This window comes from Anabrus simplex, chromosome 4 (assembly GCF_040414725.1).
Source record: "Anabrus simplex isolate iqAnaSimp1 chromosome 4, ASM4041472v1, whole genome shotgun sequence".
In the NCBI taxonomy this organism is placed as follows: domain Eukaryota; kingdom Metazoa; phylum Arthropoda; class Insecta; order Orthoptera; family Tettigoniidae; genus Anabrus; species Anabrus simplex.
In genome coordinates, this window is record NC_090268.1 from 105,113,757 (window position 1) to 105,133,958 (window position 20,202).

At 37.8% G+C, this 20,202-nt stretch overlaps 1 protein-coding gene across 1 annotated transcript in view; it reads right to left on the bottom strand.

The window, feature by feature from the left end:
* The window catches only part of LOC137500462 (uncharacterized), a 56,777-nt gene that overhangs the window by 27,871 nt on the left and 8,704 nt on the right, over positions 1 to 20,202 (bottom strand). The window contains exons 2-3 of the mRNA XM_068227359.1: positions 1,141 to 1,378; positions 973 to 987 (exon numbers count right to left, since the gene is read on the bottom strand). Coding sequence (XP_068083460.1) covers positions 973 to 987; positions 1,141 to 1,378 — 253 coding nt within the window. The remainder of the gene's footprint in view (positions 1 to 972; positions 988 to 1,140; positions 1,379 to 20,202) is intronic.

Consider the following 20,202-nt stretch of genomic DNA (forward strand, 5'->3'; position numbering starts at 1 on the left):
TTAAATTCTCTTTACCAATTTTCTCATGATCCGGCGCTGATATGGACTTAGTAACAAAACTCCAAATTCATGAATATCTCTGTGATCATAGCCAGTATGGTAACAATGTATAAGACATACATGATAGGAAATTTAATACTATATAAATTTAGTTATGTAGTACTTATCGATACAACCACTAATAAAATAAATATTTTAGAATTAAATTGTGTATCTTCCCCATAACTACCATTTCTCTCAGTGTGAATAAAATTATTTATGGCCTAGATTAAAACAACTTATTCCCCAACTTTGCATCCCCGATTTTCATTAAGATACGACCACTAATAACATAAATATTTGAGAATTAAATTTTAGGCCTTCCCCTAAACTACCATTTTACTCAGCGTGAATACAATTATTTATGGCCTAGATTATAGTGACTTATTCCCAGACTTTGCATACTGATTTTCATTAAGATATGACCACGAATAATATAAATATTTGAGAATTAAATGTTAGGCCTTCCCCTAAACTACCATTTCACTCAGCATGATAAAATTATTTATGGTCTAGATTGTAGTGACTTGTTCCCCGACTTTGCATACAGCCATTTTCTCGTGATGTGTGTACAGACAGACAGACAGACAGACAGACAGACAGACAGACAGACAGACAGACAGACAGACAGACAGACAGACAGACAGACAGACAGACAGACAGACAGACAGACAGACAGACAGACAGACAGACAGACAGACAGACAGACAGACATTACGGAAAATTAAAAAGTGTTTTTCCTTGTTACTGTGGACATGACTGATACAGAAATACCATACTTTTTAAATTCTGAGCAACGTACAGACAAAACACTTACCTATTTTATATATATAAATAAGTAGAAGATAGATAATTAAATATTCTGCTTTCTTTATCCACATCCAGAACTAACGATTCTAAAAGTAATGAATCATAAAAGTTTTCCTTTCTTACCGTAGAAATGTCCATCTGAAAAGAAAAAATTTCCTTAGTTTGCTGTTTCAGTAACAGTACCAATATATATCATCAGTAAAGGTACTCGTATTTGTGTAATTACAGATTATATAGAGACAACCTCTGTCTCTTCCATTTGTTTCTTAATATAACATTTCTGTCTCTTACCTGTCTTATCTCCCTAGAATATCTGCCAGATTTAATGTATGTCCATACTCCCGCAGCATACATATTCCTGTATGCTAAAGTGAAAGAAAAGGCTGAAACCACATTTCCTCCAATTTTGATAGCACTCACTTTCTTGATGCATGGAAACTCTATTTCTAAATAATATAACTCATTAATGCAGCCTTCTGCTATTGGTTTTCTTGCCAGAGTAGGAAAGTTGTAACCACAGTTCGAAAATCTGAAACATTCAAAAGTTGTTACTGAGAGTGATGAAACTGGTAATTAATGTCTCACTCAGGATATTAAGTTTAAAGCAGGAGATTTCTTCCAACTAACAACCCCAGTCTAAATATTCCAACCCTGCCCACCAAGATTTTTCATATGGAGAGTTCATTGTTATATAACAACACAGGTAAGGTATTCTAATTATCTCAGAGAAAGATGCACAGAAAATACTTATTTGATTGGAATTTCAGCTCATTAGATCATGTCAAGTACATATACTACATGCCGACTTGGCCTCATCTACGCAAAAGCCCTGTACTGCTGTCCGGTATGGCTTTGCCACATTAGGAAATTTGAAACCATGCATGTCATCTCGGGCACTATCAGCCTACTTCAACTTACTGTCTACCAGTTTTATCACAATTATTGTTCCACCAAGTTTGTGCCACTCAAATGCTCTTAACCGAGAGTTTCATAAGAGGTGGTAGTGATCATTGTTTTAAGAGGAAGTACAAGTAGGCAACCATCCTCTATTGACACTAATCAGAGGGAAGAAAGTGGTGGTGGTGGTGGTGGTGGTGGTGGTGATTATTGTTTTAAGAAGAAGTACTAGGCAACCATCCTCTATATAACACTAATCAGAGGGAAAAAATGGAGGGGTTCAATAAAAAATGAAGGTACGGCAAAAAAAGACAAGGACCAGGGAGGGCAAGAAAATGATAGACTCCCTAGGCCTCGTGACCTAATATCGTCGAGGTCAGAAAGAATAAGAGTTGACAAAAGGAGGCCGGATAGGATAGATGAAAGTGAAGAGCTTGGTACAAGTAAGTAGAAGCAATGCCAGGACTCAGCTAAGGTGGTGGTGATGATTATTGTTTTAAGAGGAAGTGCAAGTAGGCAACCATCCTCTATATAACACTAATCAGAGAGAAAGAATGGAAGGAATCCAACACTTCAAAAATGAAGGTACCAGTCAAAGGAAGACAAGGGCCATGAAGGGTGTGAAAATGAAAGGCTCTCTAGCCCTCGCAAACCTAATAGCGTAGGGGCCCGAAAAGAACAAGAGTTGACCAAGGGAGGTCGGATAGAATAGATGAAAGTGAGGAGTCTGGCACAAGTAAGTGGAAGTAATGCCAGGACTCAGCTAAGGGCCCCATTGTCGCCAAACCACGCTCCAAAGTTCAGAGCCCCTGGGGCCCCTTTTAGTTGCCTCTTACAACAGGCAGGGGATACCATGGGTGTTATTCTACCACCTCCACCCGACAGGGGGCGGACTCATTTAAGGGCCCCATGGTCGCCAACCCACGCTCCTAAGTCGAGAGCCCCTGGGGCCCCCTTTAGTCTTCTCTTACAACAGGTAGGGGGTACCGTGGGTGTTATTCTACCACTCCCACCCACAGGGCAAAGTTTCATAAGACTACGTCCAACCCAGGACTTCCTGTTCAAAGAGATGTCACAGAACTTTGGAGACATAGGCTGGATTCCACCATCTATGCCTGAAAATAGCCAAGATGCTGATAGATGCTGTCTTCAACCTAACAGTGGAATGGTGACAGCAGTGGATGGATGCAGCTCTAAAGTTATCCTGCCTCTTTCATCCAAACTATGTTCCAGCTGGTTTTGAGCTCTCAGGAAGAACATGGACGGATCTCAACAGGCTCCGCATCCACTGCGGAAGATGTGCCTTTACATTATGTCATTGGGGCTGGGATTCAAGAATTCTCCAGGACCCTATTTCATAAGTTACAATATTACAGGTTATTTTATTTTATTTTATTTAGCTTAGACATTTCATTTATACAGATGAGCATATCATAAACAGATATGTTATAAATTGATAGTCAGCAAAGCACTATCACATCTAAGTTGTTCAGCCACTGTATAGCCTGTTCAGAAACTCTCACAAAATCCCCTGTAGATCCTGAAAATGACCTCTTCGGACAATCCATACAAATATGTTGGATGTTTTGATTCACGTCACCACAATCACATGTAGGGGAAGGTTGTACACCCCATTTATGTAATAAAGAGCTGCAATGTCCATGAGTTGTTTAGATTCTGTTGAGGACAACCCAAGTTCTCCATGCTAGATCAAATCCCTTTGGAGGGTGCTGGGCATTAAACAGAGATTGCCATTCCTGAAAAATTCTTATTGCGCCATTCCAAATGCCACTCAATTGCTGCACTGAAAACTCTGGAGGTCAGTTCTTACGCTGTTTGGACTGCTGGAGATCTATATTTCAGTTGCTGAAATCCTACAGTTATATCACTATGAACGGGAAGAGCCCGTTTCAGTGATACGTTACCGTATGACCTCACCAGACTAGATAGTCTCCTCAATCTGGGGGGTACTATGTGACACAGCACTCAGCCAGTGAAGAAGGGTGGATTTAACAGTTACACTGATGATACGTATGGTCTGGTTGAAGACGATATCAACTTTTTTAACACTAGGGCTGTTCAGCCAGACTGAAGAGCAATACTCTAATGAGGAATATACCAAAATCCAAACTGACATACGTAAGGAAGTTACCTGAAGAACAAGATATGGTACTCCACAGACTTGACATAATAAAGGAAAGTCTCCCCCCAAAGATTGACGGAATAAAACTACGCAAAATTATGAGAAATCGATCCTTTCAGTCATGGTGTCAGCTACCACATAAAGGAAAAGGAGTAGTGTTATATTCAGACTGCCCAAAAGCAAACTCCTGGATGACTCATAAATCACCTCTGTCCTCCTCTGAATACATAAATGCAGTGAAGATGACATGCAACCTCACCGCAGTCAGGTCGGTTCCCGGTAGGTCACTCAACACAACCTATTGCTGCCAAAATGGCTGCAACGAGACAGAAACCCTTGGACATGTGCTGGGATTCTGCCAGAGCACTGAACTAATGCGCAACCACCGCCACCACCGTGTAAGATCGTCGATTGCTCAAGGCTTAAGACAGCGTGGATGGGAGGTGCACGAGGAGGTTCACTGCGTCTCTACCGATGACTCTAATCAGAGGGCGGACATCGTAGCCATCAACAGAGAGGACATTAAAGTCTTAGATCCCACCATTCGCTTTGAAAGGTACCTGGATCAGGATGTGGACCTAGAAAAGCAAGCTGTTTATGTTCCATGCTTGCCTTACCTTTCATCTAAGTATAAAATACCTATCGATCGGTGGATTGTCAGAGGCCTGCTATTCGGAGCAAGAGGCGCTCTCCCTAGTCAGACATCGAACTTCCTACAAAACTTGAAAGTTCCATTCTGCGAGTTAGAAAAAATAGTAATACAGATACTGAGGGACTCTTTGCAAATCATTCACTTCCATCTGTACCTGAGAACGTGATTGATATTTCTTCCCCACTAACCCTGGGAAAATAGAAGATAACAGCTTCAACGATTAAATTTTCATTTCTTGATAACTTTAAACTCCAATGAAATTGAAACTGTATTCTGGATCCAAATGGTCACCCTCACTGGAGGACAGATGATTTATTTCTTTAACAAATCTCTCTCTCCCCTATAATTGTATTTCTCAATTTCCTGAACAAAGATATGTGGAAAACAGCTAAGGTATTCAAAAAGCAAGACTTTAAAATAGCATTCAGAACAAACAACAAATTACAAAAACAAATTAGTAAACACATTATAAATTAAAATACAATTTTTCAAAATCAGGAATATATTAACTCGAATGCCACGAACTAAATTGTAATTTTAAATATATTGGCCAAACAAAATGTAATTTCCATACCAGTTACAAAGAATGCAAAAATTCAATTTGACTCAACAGACACTCTGCATTCTGTGAACACTTAGTCCTTTCAAATCGTGTTTGGACAATTGTGCGAGTTCGTATTTTATTTATCTCTGAGCGTATTTGACGTTTTCTTGGTGCTAGACCAGACTGCAGTGCTTGTGTGGGACATGAAGCATGTACTTCAGTTGTTTTTATTTAGCGCTTGACCACCAGGATTCAGGAAGAAGAGTTTAAAAATGCAGTTCATTGGCAAGATGGTGGGAAGCAGTAATGCCAAAAGTAAGTATTTATTTATTGCATTCATATCAATCTAGAAGCTCTACAGAATATCAGAATGTAATCAATGAAGTGTGTAAATTGGTTAGTCAAAGTAAATTGTAAAGATACAACATTGTATGTAAAATACCATGATGTTTTGAATTTTGATAAGCACGATTGTGTGGGCTAGGTTTCCCTACAGGCAATGCATATGGGAGTGCTGAGTGGTGCCAGTAAAAGGACTGTAAAAGCAGAACTCGTACTCAATGTATGAAATGTAATGTATAAGATTTTAATTATTTTAAATTGTTCCACACTGTAAAATATAACAATTTGTCATATACATATGTATATTCACATACACAGAGCTGAATTATTATTATTATTATTATTTTTTGTACAGAGTGAATGAAGTCCTGACAAGCACAATTGTGTGGGTGATTTTTCAAATGATAGTTTTTATTTTGTAAAATAAACTATAAATATATGTATTTAAGAGCATTTTAGTAAGTCTTTGACATACAAACAAAAATGCACACCACCAGTTTTCTTTCAGTTCTGACAGCCAAAAAACATGTAAAAGCAAAACTCGTACTCACTGTAAGAAATGCAATGTATACTTGTGTGTGAATGAAAATTTTAATTGTTTTAAATCATTCCACACTGTAAAATAGAACATTTGATCATGTACAAATAATAATAATAATAATAATAATAATAATAATAATAATAATAATAATAATAATAATAATAATAATAATTCATTCATTCATTCATTCAACTTCGCTAATCGGCCAACTAGGGACCACGATAAGCCTCACTTTACATTCTGGCATTTGTTCATCTTTCGCTTGATCCACATCGTCTTCATTAGCTTACTGTGTTTAGCACGACGTTCTTCTGTCCATTTAGCACCAGTTGCCCGTTTTTCATCCCGGAAAGTCCCAAAAGTCTTGATGGTTGCTCTGAAAAGATTTCGGTCTTGTGCATCTTCTGCTTGTAGCCCCAGTTCTTTAAGATCTTTCTTGACGTTAACATACCATGGCATTGCCGTTTTTGGTTTTGCGTCAAATATACTGAAGATACATTTCGTCCATCGAGAGTCGATCATCCGTCGTATATGACCGTAGAAGCGAACTCTGCCTTTATGCATTGTGTCCGTGATCTTCTCTATCTTAGAGTATACTTCTTGCCTGGATTTTCTAATGTAGATGCCATTTTTGTAGTTTGGACCAAGTATGGTGTGTAGGATCTTTCTTTCTTTCCTCTCTAAATCCGCAAGCAAACATTTCTCGGACAGGATAAGGCATTCAGATGCATACAGTGATACTGGTTTGATGACAGTGTTGTAGTGACGAATTTTTGTGTTCAGGGAAAAGCACTTTTTGTTGTAAATGTTGCGGGTGGTTTGGAAAGTGACTTCCATTTTCTTGATTCTTGCTGCTATGGCCTCTTTGTCAAGTCCATTCTGCTGAATCCATTCCCCAAGGTATTTAAATTTACTAACATGGTTTATCGTTCCATATTTGGTGTTTAGTTGTGCTGTATCATCTTTGATATTTGACATTACTTCTGTCTTTTGAAAGGAAATTTGTAAACCTGTATGTTCTGCTACTTCCTTCAACACATTGATCTGTTCTGTTGCACTTTCAAAATTTTCTGCCATAAGGGCTATATCATCAGCGAACTCTAAGCAATCTATTTCCACTCCATTTTTCTTTGTCCCAATCCTTACGGGTTTGTAAAGATTTCTTTCTTTTAATGTCTTTTGCCACTCCTGTATTACCTTCTCAAGTACGCAGTTGAACAAAAGAGGTGACAGCCCATCTCCCTGTCGAACGCCTGTCTTGATCTCAAAGGGTTCAGAGAGACATCCTTGGAATTTTTCTTTGGATTTGGTATTAGTTAGTGTTGCCCTTATTATCGCCAGCAGTTTCTCATCGACTCCGATTTCTGCAAGGATGTTAAGCAACACATCACGGTCGATGGAGTCGTATGCTTTCCTGAAGTCTACAAATGTAGATACATAGGTTCGACATCTCAGCATATGGTATCTTATTATAGTTTTTAGGTTAAGTATTTGTTCTGCACTTGATCGGCCTTTCCAAAAACCTGCTTGGTATTCCCCGAGTTTGTGCTCAATTTGCTGTTCTAGTCTTTCAAGGATGGATAGTGACAGGATCTTGTAGGCTACTGGCAGAAGAGAAATTCCACGGTAATTGTTCACATCTCTTATATTTCCTTTCTTGTGTAAAGGATGGATCAAGGCTAGCTTCCAGTCCTCTGGTAGTTGTTCTTTTTCCCATATATCTACAATGGTTTGGTGTAGGATGTCAATTGCTTCTTCCGGGGCATGTTTCCACAGTTCCGCAATCATGGAGTCTTCACCAGGAGCCTTGTTATTTTTCAGTCTCTTTATGTGGCGTTTGATTTCATCGCGATTTGGTGGAGAAGATGGCAGGTTTTGGCTCACTGGTTTGTTTGTTTTGATGGGGTTGGCTGGTTTTTCACAGTTTAGAAGGTCGTTAAAATACTTAGCTAAGATTTTGCAGTTTTCTTCATTTCATGTTGCAAGAGTTCTATCTTTCCTTAGAAAGCAAAGGGAAGGTGCCTTGTATCCTTGTACCTTCTTTTTAAAATTTCTGAAGTATACACGGGTCTCACCTCTATGAAAGTCTTGCTCAATCTTGTCCAGTAGTTCCTTTTCATACTTGCGTTTCTCACTGCGTATTATTTTTGCTGTTTGTGCTTGTTGTGTCTTGTACATCTTCCAATCTTCTTCTTTTTTCGAGGTGTAATACATTTTCCAGGCATTCAGACGATCCCCTAAGGTCTTCTCTCAGTTATCGTTCCACCACATGTGCTTCTTCCTCTTCTTGATTTCCTCCACTCCTTTTGCAGCTTGTATCATCTGCTTTCTTGTGCTGTTGAAGTCTTTTTCCATTGGTTGGGCAAGTTCTTTGAATTCATTCTCTCTTTCTCTGAGCTTTTTTGTGTCAAAGCGAATTATGGTAGGTTCGTTCTTATTTTTGTTGAGAGGGATTAGCCGAAACTTGATTACTGATACATAGTGATCTGAGTCTATGTTTATTCCCGTTTTTTACAGTAACGTTCATGATTTCCGGACTGTATCTTCGAGATATAGCAACAGGGTCTATTTGGAATTCTCCTATTGTTTTGTTTGGGCATCTCCATGTCATCTGTTTTCTTGGTAAGTGACGAAAGTGTGTTGACATCAGTTGGAGGTTATGGTTATCACATAGTTCAACGAGGCGTTCTCCATTCTTGTTGGTTCTTTTGTGTGTAGGGTAGAGCCCAACAACTTTCCTGTGTTTCCGTTCACGTCCTACCTGTGCATTAAAATCACCCAATAGGATCTTGACGTGGTGCTTTGGGATTTTCGCTAATCTGGCATCCAGGATGTTCCAGAATCTATCTGTGCCTTCCAGGTCTTTTTTGTTTTGTTCATTAGTTGGAGCATGTGCATTGACTAGCGTATATGTTTTATTTGCACAACGCAGGGATAGTAGGCATAACCTATCATTAACAGCTTCAAAATTTGAGACTGACCTAAGAATTCTGGTGTTGACAGCAAAAGCTGTACTGAAGATAGGGGTATTTTTCATTACTTTCTTATGGGATCTGCTCTTGAAGAACCGATACCCTTCAGACTCAAACGTATCTTCGTCAGTGAAGCGAGTTTCTTGCAGAGCCATTACTACAATTTTATTTTCGTGGAGGGCATTGGTCAGCTGTTTCATCTTACCAGTTTGTATTAAACTGTTTATGTTGAACGTTGCCAAAAAAGTCTTAGATATGGGTTTCAGCTTACGTGACTGTTCAGGATTTCCAAGACGCTCCGACTCGTCTTTAGCATGATGTTACATCCCCCCCAGAATCCGAACGGGATGCATGCGTCGCTTGTCGGCGACGGTGGATTTCTTTGAAAAGTTGCCACCTGGGGTATTAACTTCATGTCTTTGTTTTACCATCATGCTTGAGAAGCTTTAGCTTAGCTTGAAACAAATTGCTCATTCTACATACAACCAAGGTTGTTAGCCCTGGAGGGCCTCAAGATGTTCTCCGGCTGCGGGCAGGCATTTCCTCCTTACCCGAATAGTTATGGTTTTCCTGCTATTATTATTATTATTATGAACAAGTAAAACATGGCGCCTGCCGGTCGTATTGCTCCTCAAGCTGTTGAGAATTTTCAGAAATGTAATAGTTTAATGGAAAGTAGTGAGTGCATAGAATTTAACGACGGGAAGAAGAAGGTGTCAAATACCAGTGGAAGTGTGGATCAGGTCATAGGCCAAAGGGAAAATAATTCACGAAATGTTTGTGTATGTGACGCACGCATCGTGCATGCCGAAGCGGGAAAGTGTGTTGACTGTGTTAATTTATTATCCGAATTGGCCTCAAGGGATGAAATTATTCGAATGTTAAGGGAAGACATTGAAAGTATTAAACGTAATAGACTTAGTTCAAATGGTGTGACTGAAGTGCAAACTGAGACATGGTCGGAAGTAAGTACGAGGAGTTGCAACAGTAGGCCTAAAACTAATCATGATCGGGGCGTAGGCCTAGGTATTGAATTAAGGAATAAGTTCCAGGTCCTCGAATCAATCACCTCTAGTGAAGAAGAATATGTAAAGATTAATAACGTTCCAGCCATTACAAGGAAGCCTGCAGTGGGGTTGAAGAAGAAGAATGTAAGGTAGTTATGTACGGGGATAGCCATGGTCGGGGTATTGCTGTCGAACTTGGTGATATGCTACCGGAGACTGAAGTTGTAGGTTTTGTCAAGCCAGGTGCTCTGTTCAAAGAGGTTCTTCAGTCAGATATGGAAGAGATGGGAACACTTAATGAGAATGATTACGTGGTTATTATGGCAGGGACGAATGATATTGCTAGAAATGAATAATCAAATGTGATTTCTGGGGTGAAGAAAGCACTTTGCAAATTAAAGACCACCAATGTAATATTATGTAATATTCCACATCGACATGATTTAATTGAATGGTCTTGTGTAAATAAGTTAGTTGATGATACAAACAGGCGGCTACAGAAAATTGTCAAATGCTTTCAAAATACAGAAATAATTGATATGAGCAATATGGATCGAGGATATTTCACAAATCATGGCATACATCTTAGCAGAAGAGGGAAAAAGAAGCTATGTAATATGATAAGAAAGAAAATACAACAGACTCCAGGAACAACTATCAGGAATAATGCCATACCACTGCTGTTCAATAAAGATGAGGAAGTTGCAGAACATTTGCAGGTAATGAAAGTAAGAAGAGTTGAGGAAGTAGTTGAAGTGAGTGCTACCACTAAAGAAGGATGCCTAGAAGAAGAAAATCAGCTGAAAGGGATTAATGTGATTCTACCACAATCATCAGTGACACCAATACCAGAAAGCATCGAGTACTCAGGGAAAACTTGTGAGGAAACCATTAAGATCGTCAGTAGCAGTCAGTTGGATGAAAGAGGAGAGGAGTTACTGGAGAAGTTGGATGTTGGAGCACCATCAGGACGAACTGAAGGAGGGCAAGCTAAACAACCAGAAATAAGAACGTCAAGTAGGACAAGGAAACGACCAGTATTACTAGAGCAGGATTTTTTAAGGTAAAAGGTAGCAATATTTATAATCTAAAGGGAGAGCTAAATTTGTTCCACCAGAATGTTCAATCTTTAAGAAATAAAATTCTAAGTATGGAGGTTCTGTTGGCAGATAACCTACAAGGGTATGATGTTTTATGCTTAACTGAACATTGGTTGATAGAGGATGAGATTTCAAAATTTGTATTAGAAGGTTATGCTCTTGCAAGTAAGTTTTGTAGAAAGAAAATGAAGTGTGGAGGGTCATGTATATATGTGAATAATAATATCAAATGTAAGCAGTTGGATAAATTTGAATATCTGAATGTAGAGGAGCATTTCGAGGGTAGCTTTGTTGAACTAGTGGATTATAAGTTAATACTTATATGTATTTATAGAAATCCTTCTAGTAATGTTGAAACTTTTTATAATAATATTGAAATTATTTTAGATGACCTACAGAATAAGAACAAAACTGTAATAATCATGGGCGACTTCAATGTAGATTTTTTAGGGAACAATGGTGGGCGAGATAAGCAAAGGCTAGAAATGTTGTTTTCCTTGTACGGTCTAAAGGCAGTTGTAAATCAACCAACTAGAATATCTGGGGATACAAAGTCAGCAGTAGATCAAGTTGTATTGAATGAGGAAATGTGGAACTATGAAATAGAAGTTTATGATACAGGTTTTTCAGATCATTTTGCTCAAATTGTGCATCTAAATTTTAGGGTAATAGGAAACCATAATTTAAAAAATAACAATGTAATTTACAGGGAATCTAGAATGTGTAACAAGGAAAATACTTCATATTTTAACCAGTTATTGGCCAAGGAAACTTGGGAGAGTGTATATAGAAATCACTCAACTAATGAGGCCTTCAGTGAGTTTTTGGGTTTGTTCAATTATTATTATCAAGTGGCAATACCAGTCAAAAGGGTAATTGTAAAGAATTATAGGAATGGGTGGATTACAACAGGAATTAGAAATTCAAGTAGACGATTAAGGTTTTTAAGCAAATGTGTGAAAGGGAGTAACACCTCATCTGAATTGAAGGATTATTATAAGAAATATAAAAACATATATCAAGAAGTTTTGAAGGCTGCCAAAAGATTGCACGATGAGAATGAGCTAAAAAATTCTAAAAACAGATCTAAATGTATGTGGAACATTATAAAAAGGGAGAAAAGTACTCTAGTTCCATTAAAAAATAATATTACTCTTACAAATGCAGGGAAAGAAGTCAGTGATCCAGAAGAAGTTGCAGAAATATTTAGTAACTATTTTCTAGAAGCAGTTTTGAGGTTAACGGAAAATTTTCAAACATCAGTGACAAGAACAAACTTGATAGTTGCTTTACGTCGCACCGACACAGATAGGTCTTATGGCGACGACGGGACAGGAAATGGCTGGGAGTGGGAAGGAAGCGGCCGTGGCCTTAATTAAGGTACAGCCCCAGCATTTGCCTGGTGTGAAAATGGGAAACCACGGAAAACCATTTTCAGGGCTGCCGACAGTGGGGTTCGAACCTACTATCTCCCGAATACTGGATACTGGCCGCACTTAAGCGACTGCAGCTATCGAGCTCGGTTGAACAAACTTGAATACAGTTCGCAGGAATGTATCATCCATGTTTCTTACTCCTGTGACTGAGCAAGAGATAGATAAGATAATAAAACAGATGGGTAAAAAGAAGTCTTCTGGTTTAGATGGTTATTCAAACTACCTCATTAAATGCTGTTACCAATACATAATCAAGCCTCTCTGTTATTTGATAAATTTGTCACTAACCACTGGTAAATTTCCAGATAAATTCAAGGTAACCAAAGTTGTTCCGATACATAAAAAGGGTAGTGAAGAAGATGCTGGTAACTATAGGCCTGTCTGCCTCCCCTCTGTATTCTCCAAAATACTGGAAAGAATTATGTACGATAGACTGTTATCATTCTTAGAGAAGCATAATATATTAGCTGGTTGCCAGAATGGCTTTCGTAAAAATAGATCAACTACCACAGGATTCATTAACTTTATTGAACGGATATATGACACACTAGATGGGAAGGGTGCATGTTTAGGTATTTTCTTGGACTTAACAAAAGCTTTTGATATAATTGACCACAGCTTGCTTTTAGAAAAGTTATACATGTATGGAGTTCGGGGAATGGCCTATGACTGGTTCAAATCATTTTTAGGGGATAGAAGACAGATTGTTGAAATATCATATACCGGTACTGATTTGAGCAAAAATGTAATTAAGAATGTGTATTCCTGTGCCAGAAACATAGATCATGGTGTTCCACAGGGGTCAGTTTTAGGACCATTGTTATTTTTAGTATTTATTAATGATATCGTCCAAATTATTGGACATTATAAATTTTCCAGCTAACTCATTCTTGGTTGCCTGTGTTTCGCCCTCGTGTGCTAAGTTAGGCTCGTCAGTTGGGACTTAGCACACCACCCAAGACGCAAGGCTAGTGCATACCATGGAGGCCACTGCATAGGCTACTTGAAGCCACCAGCAGTGCCAATGCACTATGAGAGCTATGTCTCATTTCCAAAAATTGATGCCTGCCTGGCCATCAAATGATGCAGATGTTGATTCCCATAGGGAACCTAAAATATTTGTCCTGAATGAGTAAATGAATAAATGAATAAAATCGTCCAAATTGTCGATGATATTCAAGGAGTGCAATTAACTTTGTTTGCAGATGATATTACTGTTTTTATAGCTGATGAAAGTTCTGAAGGGTTAGAATTGAAGGCAGGCAATATAGTGAGTAATATCCTGAGCTGGCTTGAAGATAATAAATTAATTTTAAGTAAACAGAAAACTTCTGTGATTAGATTTCACCATAAGATTAATTTAAATATGGAAATTAGTCCAATATCATTTGGAGAGACCATAATTGAGTACTCATCATCAACAAAATTTCTTGGCTTGTGGATGGATGAATCATTAACCTGGGAAAAACATACAGAGTTTATAGGGAGAAAGCTTAGTAGAATTTATTTCATGATAATATCTTTGAAAAATAGTTTTAATTTAAAGGCTTGCCAAATTATGTATTTTGCATATGTCCATCCCATACTAACCTATGGAATAATTTACTGGGGGAATTCACGATATAGCGAAGTCATCTTTAAGTTACAAAAGAAAATAATTAGAGGAATGGCCAGTGTCGGCAGGACGACAAGCTGCAAGAAATACTTTAAACTTTATTTTATTTTACCATTGCCTAGCCTTTATATCTTCCATACACTTGTATATATGAAGGAGAATGTAAACAGCTACACCATAAACTCTGATGTACATAGGTATAATACTAGAAATAGACACAGTTTGCACATAGAACCACACAAAACTAAGCTATATGAATTAAGTTTGAGTTATGCAGGAGTTCATTTATTTAATAAATTACCAGACTACATTAAGCAGATAAAACCATGTTCAAAATTTAAGAAAGAATTGTTCAAATTTGTTTCTAACCATTGTTTTTATTCTATTGAAGAATACTTAGTTCTTGAAAATTAACTTATGTATCACTTTTTTTTTCTTAAATCTGTGCCTCTTTACCACATTGTATATTTCTCTTTACTTATCTTGGCATGTATATTACTGTTTTATCCTTTGTTACTGTGAATATGATTATTGACGTGTCCCATATCACTGTATGATCAGTTGGACGAAATACAATACAATACAATACAATACAATACAATACAATACAATACAATACAACAACAACAACAACAACAACAACAACAACAATAATAATAATAATAATAATAATAATAATAATAATAATAATAATAATAATAATAATAATAATAATAATAATAATAATAATAATAATAATAATAATAATAATACATTTTCAAATCATTTTGGAAATTATTTCAGGGTGTTTTTTCATATGTTAGCTTTTATTATGTAAAATAAACTATAAATATATGTATTTAAGAGAATTTTAGTCAGGTTTTTTGATGTAAAAACAAAATGCACACCACCCATTTTCTTTCAGGTCAGAAAAGGCTAAATGACAACGCCCCCCCACTTCACGAACATCAGCACAGGTCTTAAAATATTACACACCGAAAAAATAGAAAATCTTTAAATATAAATGAGGCAAATGAATTAAACATTGAGAAAATATACCTCTTTGATGAACACTATGGATTCAGGAAGGGGAGATCAACAACTGATTTCATCTTTGCCATCCATCAATTAATGGAAAAATACTACGAACACAACTGAGATTTGTGGTTAGCCTTTCTGGATATCAAGAAAGCATATGATGCTGTGAACAGAGAGAAGGTGTGGGAATCACTGAAGAAGATTGGAATACAGGATGACATGATACACAGGATCATTAATTTGTATGAAGATACCCACAGTAAAGTCAAAACACCTGTAGGAATTACTGAAACCTTTGATATAAAATCTGCGATAAGACAGGATGGTGTTTTGTCTCCTCTTCTATTCATCACTGTGATGAATGAGATTCAAAGAAAAGTACACCAAACCATTGGAGGTAAGAAAATGAAGTTTATCTTGTTCACTGATGATATATGCTTGTGGGGAGACTCTAAAGAAGACCTTCAAGAACAAACAAACTCCTGGACAGAAGCTGCTAAAGAATATGGAATCATCATCAGTCAAGAGTGTCGATCGATTGATTGATTGATACCGATCTGCATTTAGGGCAGTCGCCCAGGTGGCAGATTCCCTATCTGTTGTTTTATTAAATGATTGCAAAGAAATTGGAAATTTATTGAACATCTCCCTTGGTAAGTTATTCCAATCCCTAACTTCCCTTCCTATAAATGAGTATTTGCCCCACTTTGTCCTCTTGAATTCCAACTTTATCTTCATATTGTGATCTTTCCTACTCAAAAAGACACCACTCAAACTTATTTGTCTACTGATGTCCTCCCACGCCATCTCTCCACTTATGGCTTGGAACATACCACTTATTACATGTGATAAAATACATTTTTGGGTTCGTATTGAAAGTATTTGTATTAAATAACACTAGTATGTTTTTAGTGTTTACCAACCTATTCAATACAATACAATCTTAAAAATTAGGACTTTGTCCTTATTAAAATTGTACCGGGAGGTACACCTCTACGCTGCACATTTAAATGTTGCGCCTAATAGAACTCCTCTACTGGAGAAACACTGAACTTGGAACTAGACCTATTTAAACTTTTACTCAGAAGATGTCACTACCTTAATTTTGTGATGGTGAAGTTTCCAGTACTGTGTGTATTTCAACTTGTTTTTGTTTTCCGTTCATCAAGAAATTTGGACATTCTCTCATAGAGGTCACTACAAAAAAAAAAACTATGATCATGCACCCTGGTGCGAAGTGAAGGAAGGAAGTCCCTGGAGTAGTAGTAGTAGTTTTGATAGAAATATTTGAGAAATTACTGTAGACGACCTCGTATTTTTCAGTAGGCCTAATTAAGGACACTTTTATTCTCCGTCCCGTGGAGTAGGGAAAATAATAGTATTCCACCAGCTGTAATAATCACATAACCACATTTCAGTAGAATTGTAGAATTGTAGTGAAGATACGGTATACTATATTAGATAGTCTTGCCAGTTATATTCGTGTTTTTCTTCGTGTACGGCAATCCTTTCGATACTTAAGTATTTAACCAAACGCAGTGTAGTGTAGATACATTGTAGTATAGATACAGTACATTTAGATAGTGCCGTATCTTGCCTGCTATATTTGTGTGTTATTTTTCGTGTGTATCTATTAGACCGTAATACTAATAATAATTTGTCTAAGCATTTAGCTTCGTTGGTAATCTTTGAGTACAGTAGTTCTTGCAAATTTCATTTCTGTTGTGCTTAGTTTAGTGACATACGGTACGGTACCGGTATCGTAATTAGGATACGTCTGAAAGTAGTTTAAAATTACTGTAGTGTACTGTACAGTAGTATACGAGTAGGCCTAATATCCTATTAGAATTTAGTGTGATTATTTTATTATTGTAAAATATTTGTGTAGTACTGGTGTAGTAGAGGTATCCGTAGAAACTCTTACTAAAATACTGTTGTTGTAATTAGAATAGGCTTAATTGCAGTTTGGAATTGTGTAGTTCTTGTGTAGGCTAATACTTTTGATTTCAGTAATTAACAGCAGTTTTTATCCTGTCAGGGGTTGTAGGATAAAAAATAGAGCACGACTAAGTAGTATTGTAGTGTAGTCATATAGGCCTATTAATTACCTTATTGTTGTGTACTATCCCAGACAATATATCCCTCCGTTCATTTATTTTTTGAAAATAAGTTATTTTATTTTTAATTTCATTTTCCCCCAGTAAAGAATGGCTAAGGAGCGCGAGTGTACTTACTGTGGGTGTGGCGATGCATTGAGGGGTATGAAGGAGGAGTTGGAAAGTTTGAGGGAGATAATTAGGATTCTCACAGAAGACAGGAAGGAAGATAGGACTCCTTCAAACAATGTACAGGTTACAGTAGGTGTACAAGAGGGAGGGGAAGGAAAGGGAGGAGTTGTAGAAGACAGGTGGTCTAATGTTCTAAGGGGAAGGAGATTGCAGACTAAGGGCTCTATTCAGGATCAGAATTCAGGACAGGTGTCTGTGCGAAATCGGTACGAATCACTCCAGGTAGAACAACAGAGGGAAGATGAGGGACAGAGCACTGTTGCTGAGATGTGTGGAAGTAGGAGGAAGGGAAAAGGTAGGAAAGGAAAATGTAGAGTAGAGGATAGGAAAAGACAGGTGGAACAGGGTCATGGGAAGGATAAAATGGAGGAGGAAGTAGCTTCTGCAGCTATCAGGAAAGATAGGGCTGACCAGGAGGGGAGGCGATCAAACGATGTGGGTAGGGTTGAGGCTCTGGTCATGGGAGATTCCATCGTTAGACACGTGGGGAAAGTGTGTGGAGGAAAGGGTACCAGGGTAGAGTGTTATCCAGGAATTAGGTTGAGGCAGATGTTGAGGAAAGTAGAAGAGAGGGAGGAGGGGAAGGAGAAGGTAGTAGTGTTTCACGTTGGTACCAACAACGTAAGGCAAGCTGATATAAGTACAACATAGCTGGAGATGTGTGGGATCTGGTAAATGCAGCACGGGTGAAGTTTAAGAAAGCGGAGATTGTTATTAGTGGAATACTGTGTAGGAGGGATACTGACTGGAGGGTGATTGGGGATTTAAATGAGACTATGGAGTGGGTATGTGGGAAACTGGAAGTGAAATTTCTAGATCCTAATGGGTGGGTAGGAGATAGCGATCTGCACTCAGATGGCCTTCATTTAAACCGCAGTGGTACGTATAAGTTAGGAAATTTGTTTGGAAGGGTAATAGGGAGGTACATTCAGGGAAACGGGATGGCCTAGGGAGCGGTGATAAGGGAACAGGGAACTGGAAATCAAGTAGGGATGACATAAAATTGTTAGTGTTGAACTGTAGAAGTATTGTAAGGAACAGAATAGAATTAAGTAATATTTACCAGATATTGTAATAGGAGTTGAATCATGGCTGAGAAATGATATAATGGATGCAGAAATTTTCTCACGGCACTGGAGTGTGTATCGTAGAGACAGGATAGGAAGGGTGGGAGGGGGAGTGTTCATTCTGGTGAAAGAAGAATTTGTAAGCTACGAAAAAGTTAAAGATGAGACACATGAAATTCTAGGTGTAAGGCTCATTTCTAAAGATAATAGGAAAATTGATATATTTGGAGTGTACAGATCGGGAAAGGGTAGCACTGACGCGGATTCGGAATTATTTGATAGGATAGTCAGCTATGTGGGAAACGACATGGAAAGAAATGTGATTGTAGCGGGAGATCTGAATTTGCCAGATGTCAATTGGGAAGGAAATGCGAACGACAGGAAGCATGACCAACAAATGGCAAATAAGTTAATATGGGAAGGACAGATGATTCAGAAAGTGATGGAACCAACCAGAGGGTAAAATATCCTGGATGTCGTGCTGATAAAACCAGAAGAGCTCTATAGGAAAACTGAAGTAATAGATGGTATTAGTGATCATGAAGCTGTTTTTGTGGTAGTTAAAAATAAATGTGATAGAAAGGAAGGTCTTAAAAGTAGGACTGTTAGGCAGTACCATATGGCTGATAAAGCAGGCATGAGGCAGTTTCTAAAAAGTAACTATGATCGGTGGAAAACGGTAAATAAAAATGTAAACAGACTCTGGAATGGGTTTAAAGAAATTGTTGAGAAATGCGAAAACAGGTTTGTACCATTAAGGGTGGTAAGGAATGGTAAAGACCCACCTTATTATAATAGAGAAATAAAGAGACTAAGAAGGAGGTGCAGACTGGAAAGAAATAGAGTTAGAAATGGCTGTGGAAGTAAGGAGAAATTGAAGGAACTTACTAGAAAATTGAATCTAGCAAAGAAGGCAGCTAAGGATAACATGATGGCAAGCATAATTGGCAGTCATACGAATTTTAGGGGAAAATGGAAGGGTATGTATAGGTATTTTAAGGCAGAAACAGGTTCCAAGAAGGACATTCCAGGAATAATTAATGAACAAGGGGAGTGTGTATGTGAGGATCTTCAAAAGGCAGAAGTATTCAGTCAGCAGTATGTAAAGATTGTTGGTTACAAGGATAATGTCCAGATAGAGGAGGAGACTAAGGCCAAAGAAGTAATAAAATTTACATATGATAACAATGACATTTACAATAAGATACAAAAGTTGAAAACTAGAAAAGCGGCTGGAATTGATCAGATTTCAGGGGATATACTAAAGACAATGGGTTGGGATATAGTACCATACCTGAAGTACTTATTTGATTATTGTTTGGTCGGAGGAGCTATACCAGATGAATGGAGAGTTGCTATAGTAGGCCCTGTGTATAAAGGAAAGGGTGATAGACATAAAGCTGAAAATTACAGGCCAGTAAGTTTGACATGCATTGTATGTAAGCTTTGGGAAGGCATTCTTTCTGATTATATTAGACATGTTTGTGAAATTAATAACTGGTTCAATAGAAGGCAATTCGGTTTTAGGAAAGGTTATTCCACTGAAGCTCAACTTGTAGGATTCCAGCAAGATATAGCAGATATCTTGGATTCTGGAGGTCAAATGGACTGTATCGCGATTGACCTGTCTAAAGCATTTGATAGGGTGGATCATGGGAGACTACTGGCAAAAATGAGTGCAATTGGACTAGACAAAAGAGTGACTGAATGGGTTGCTATATTTCTAGAAAAT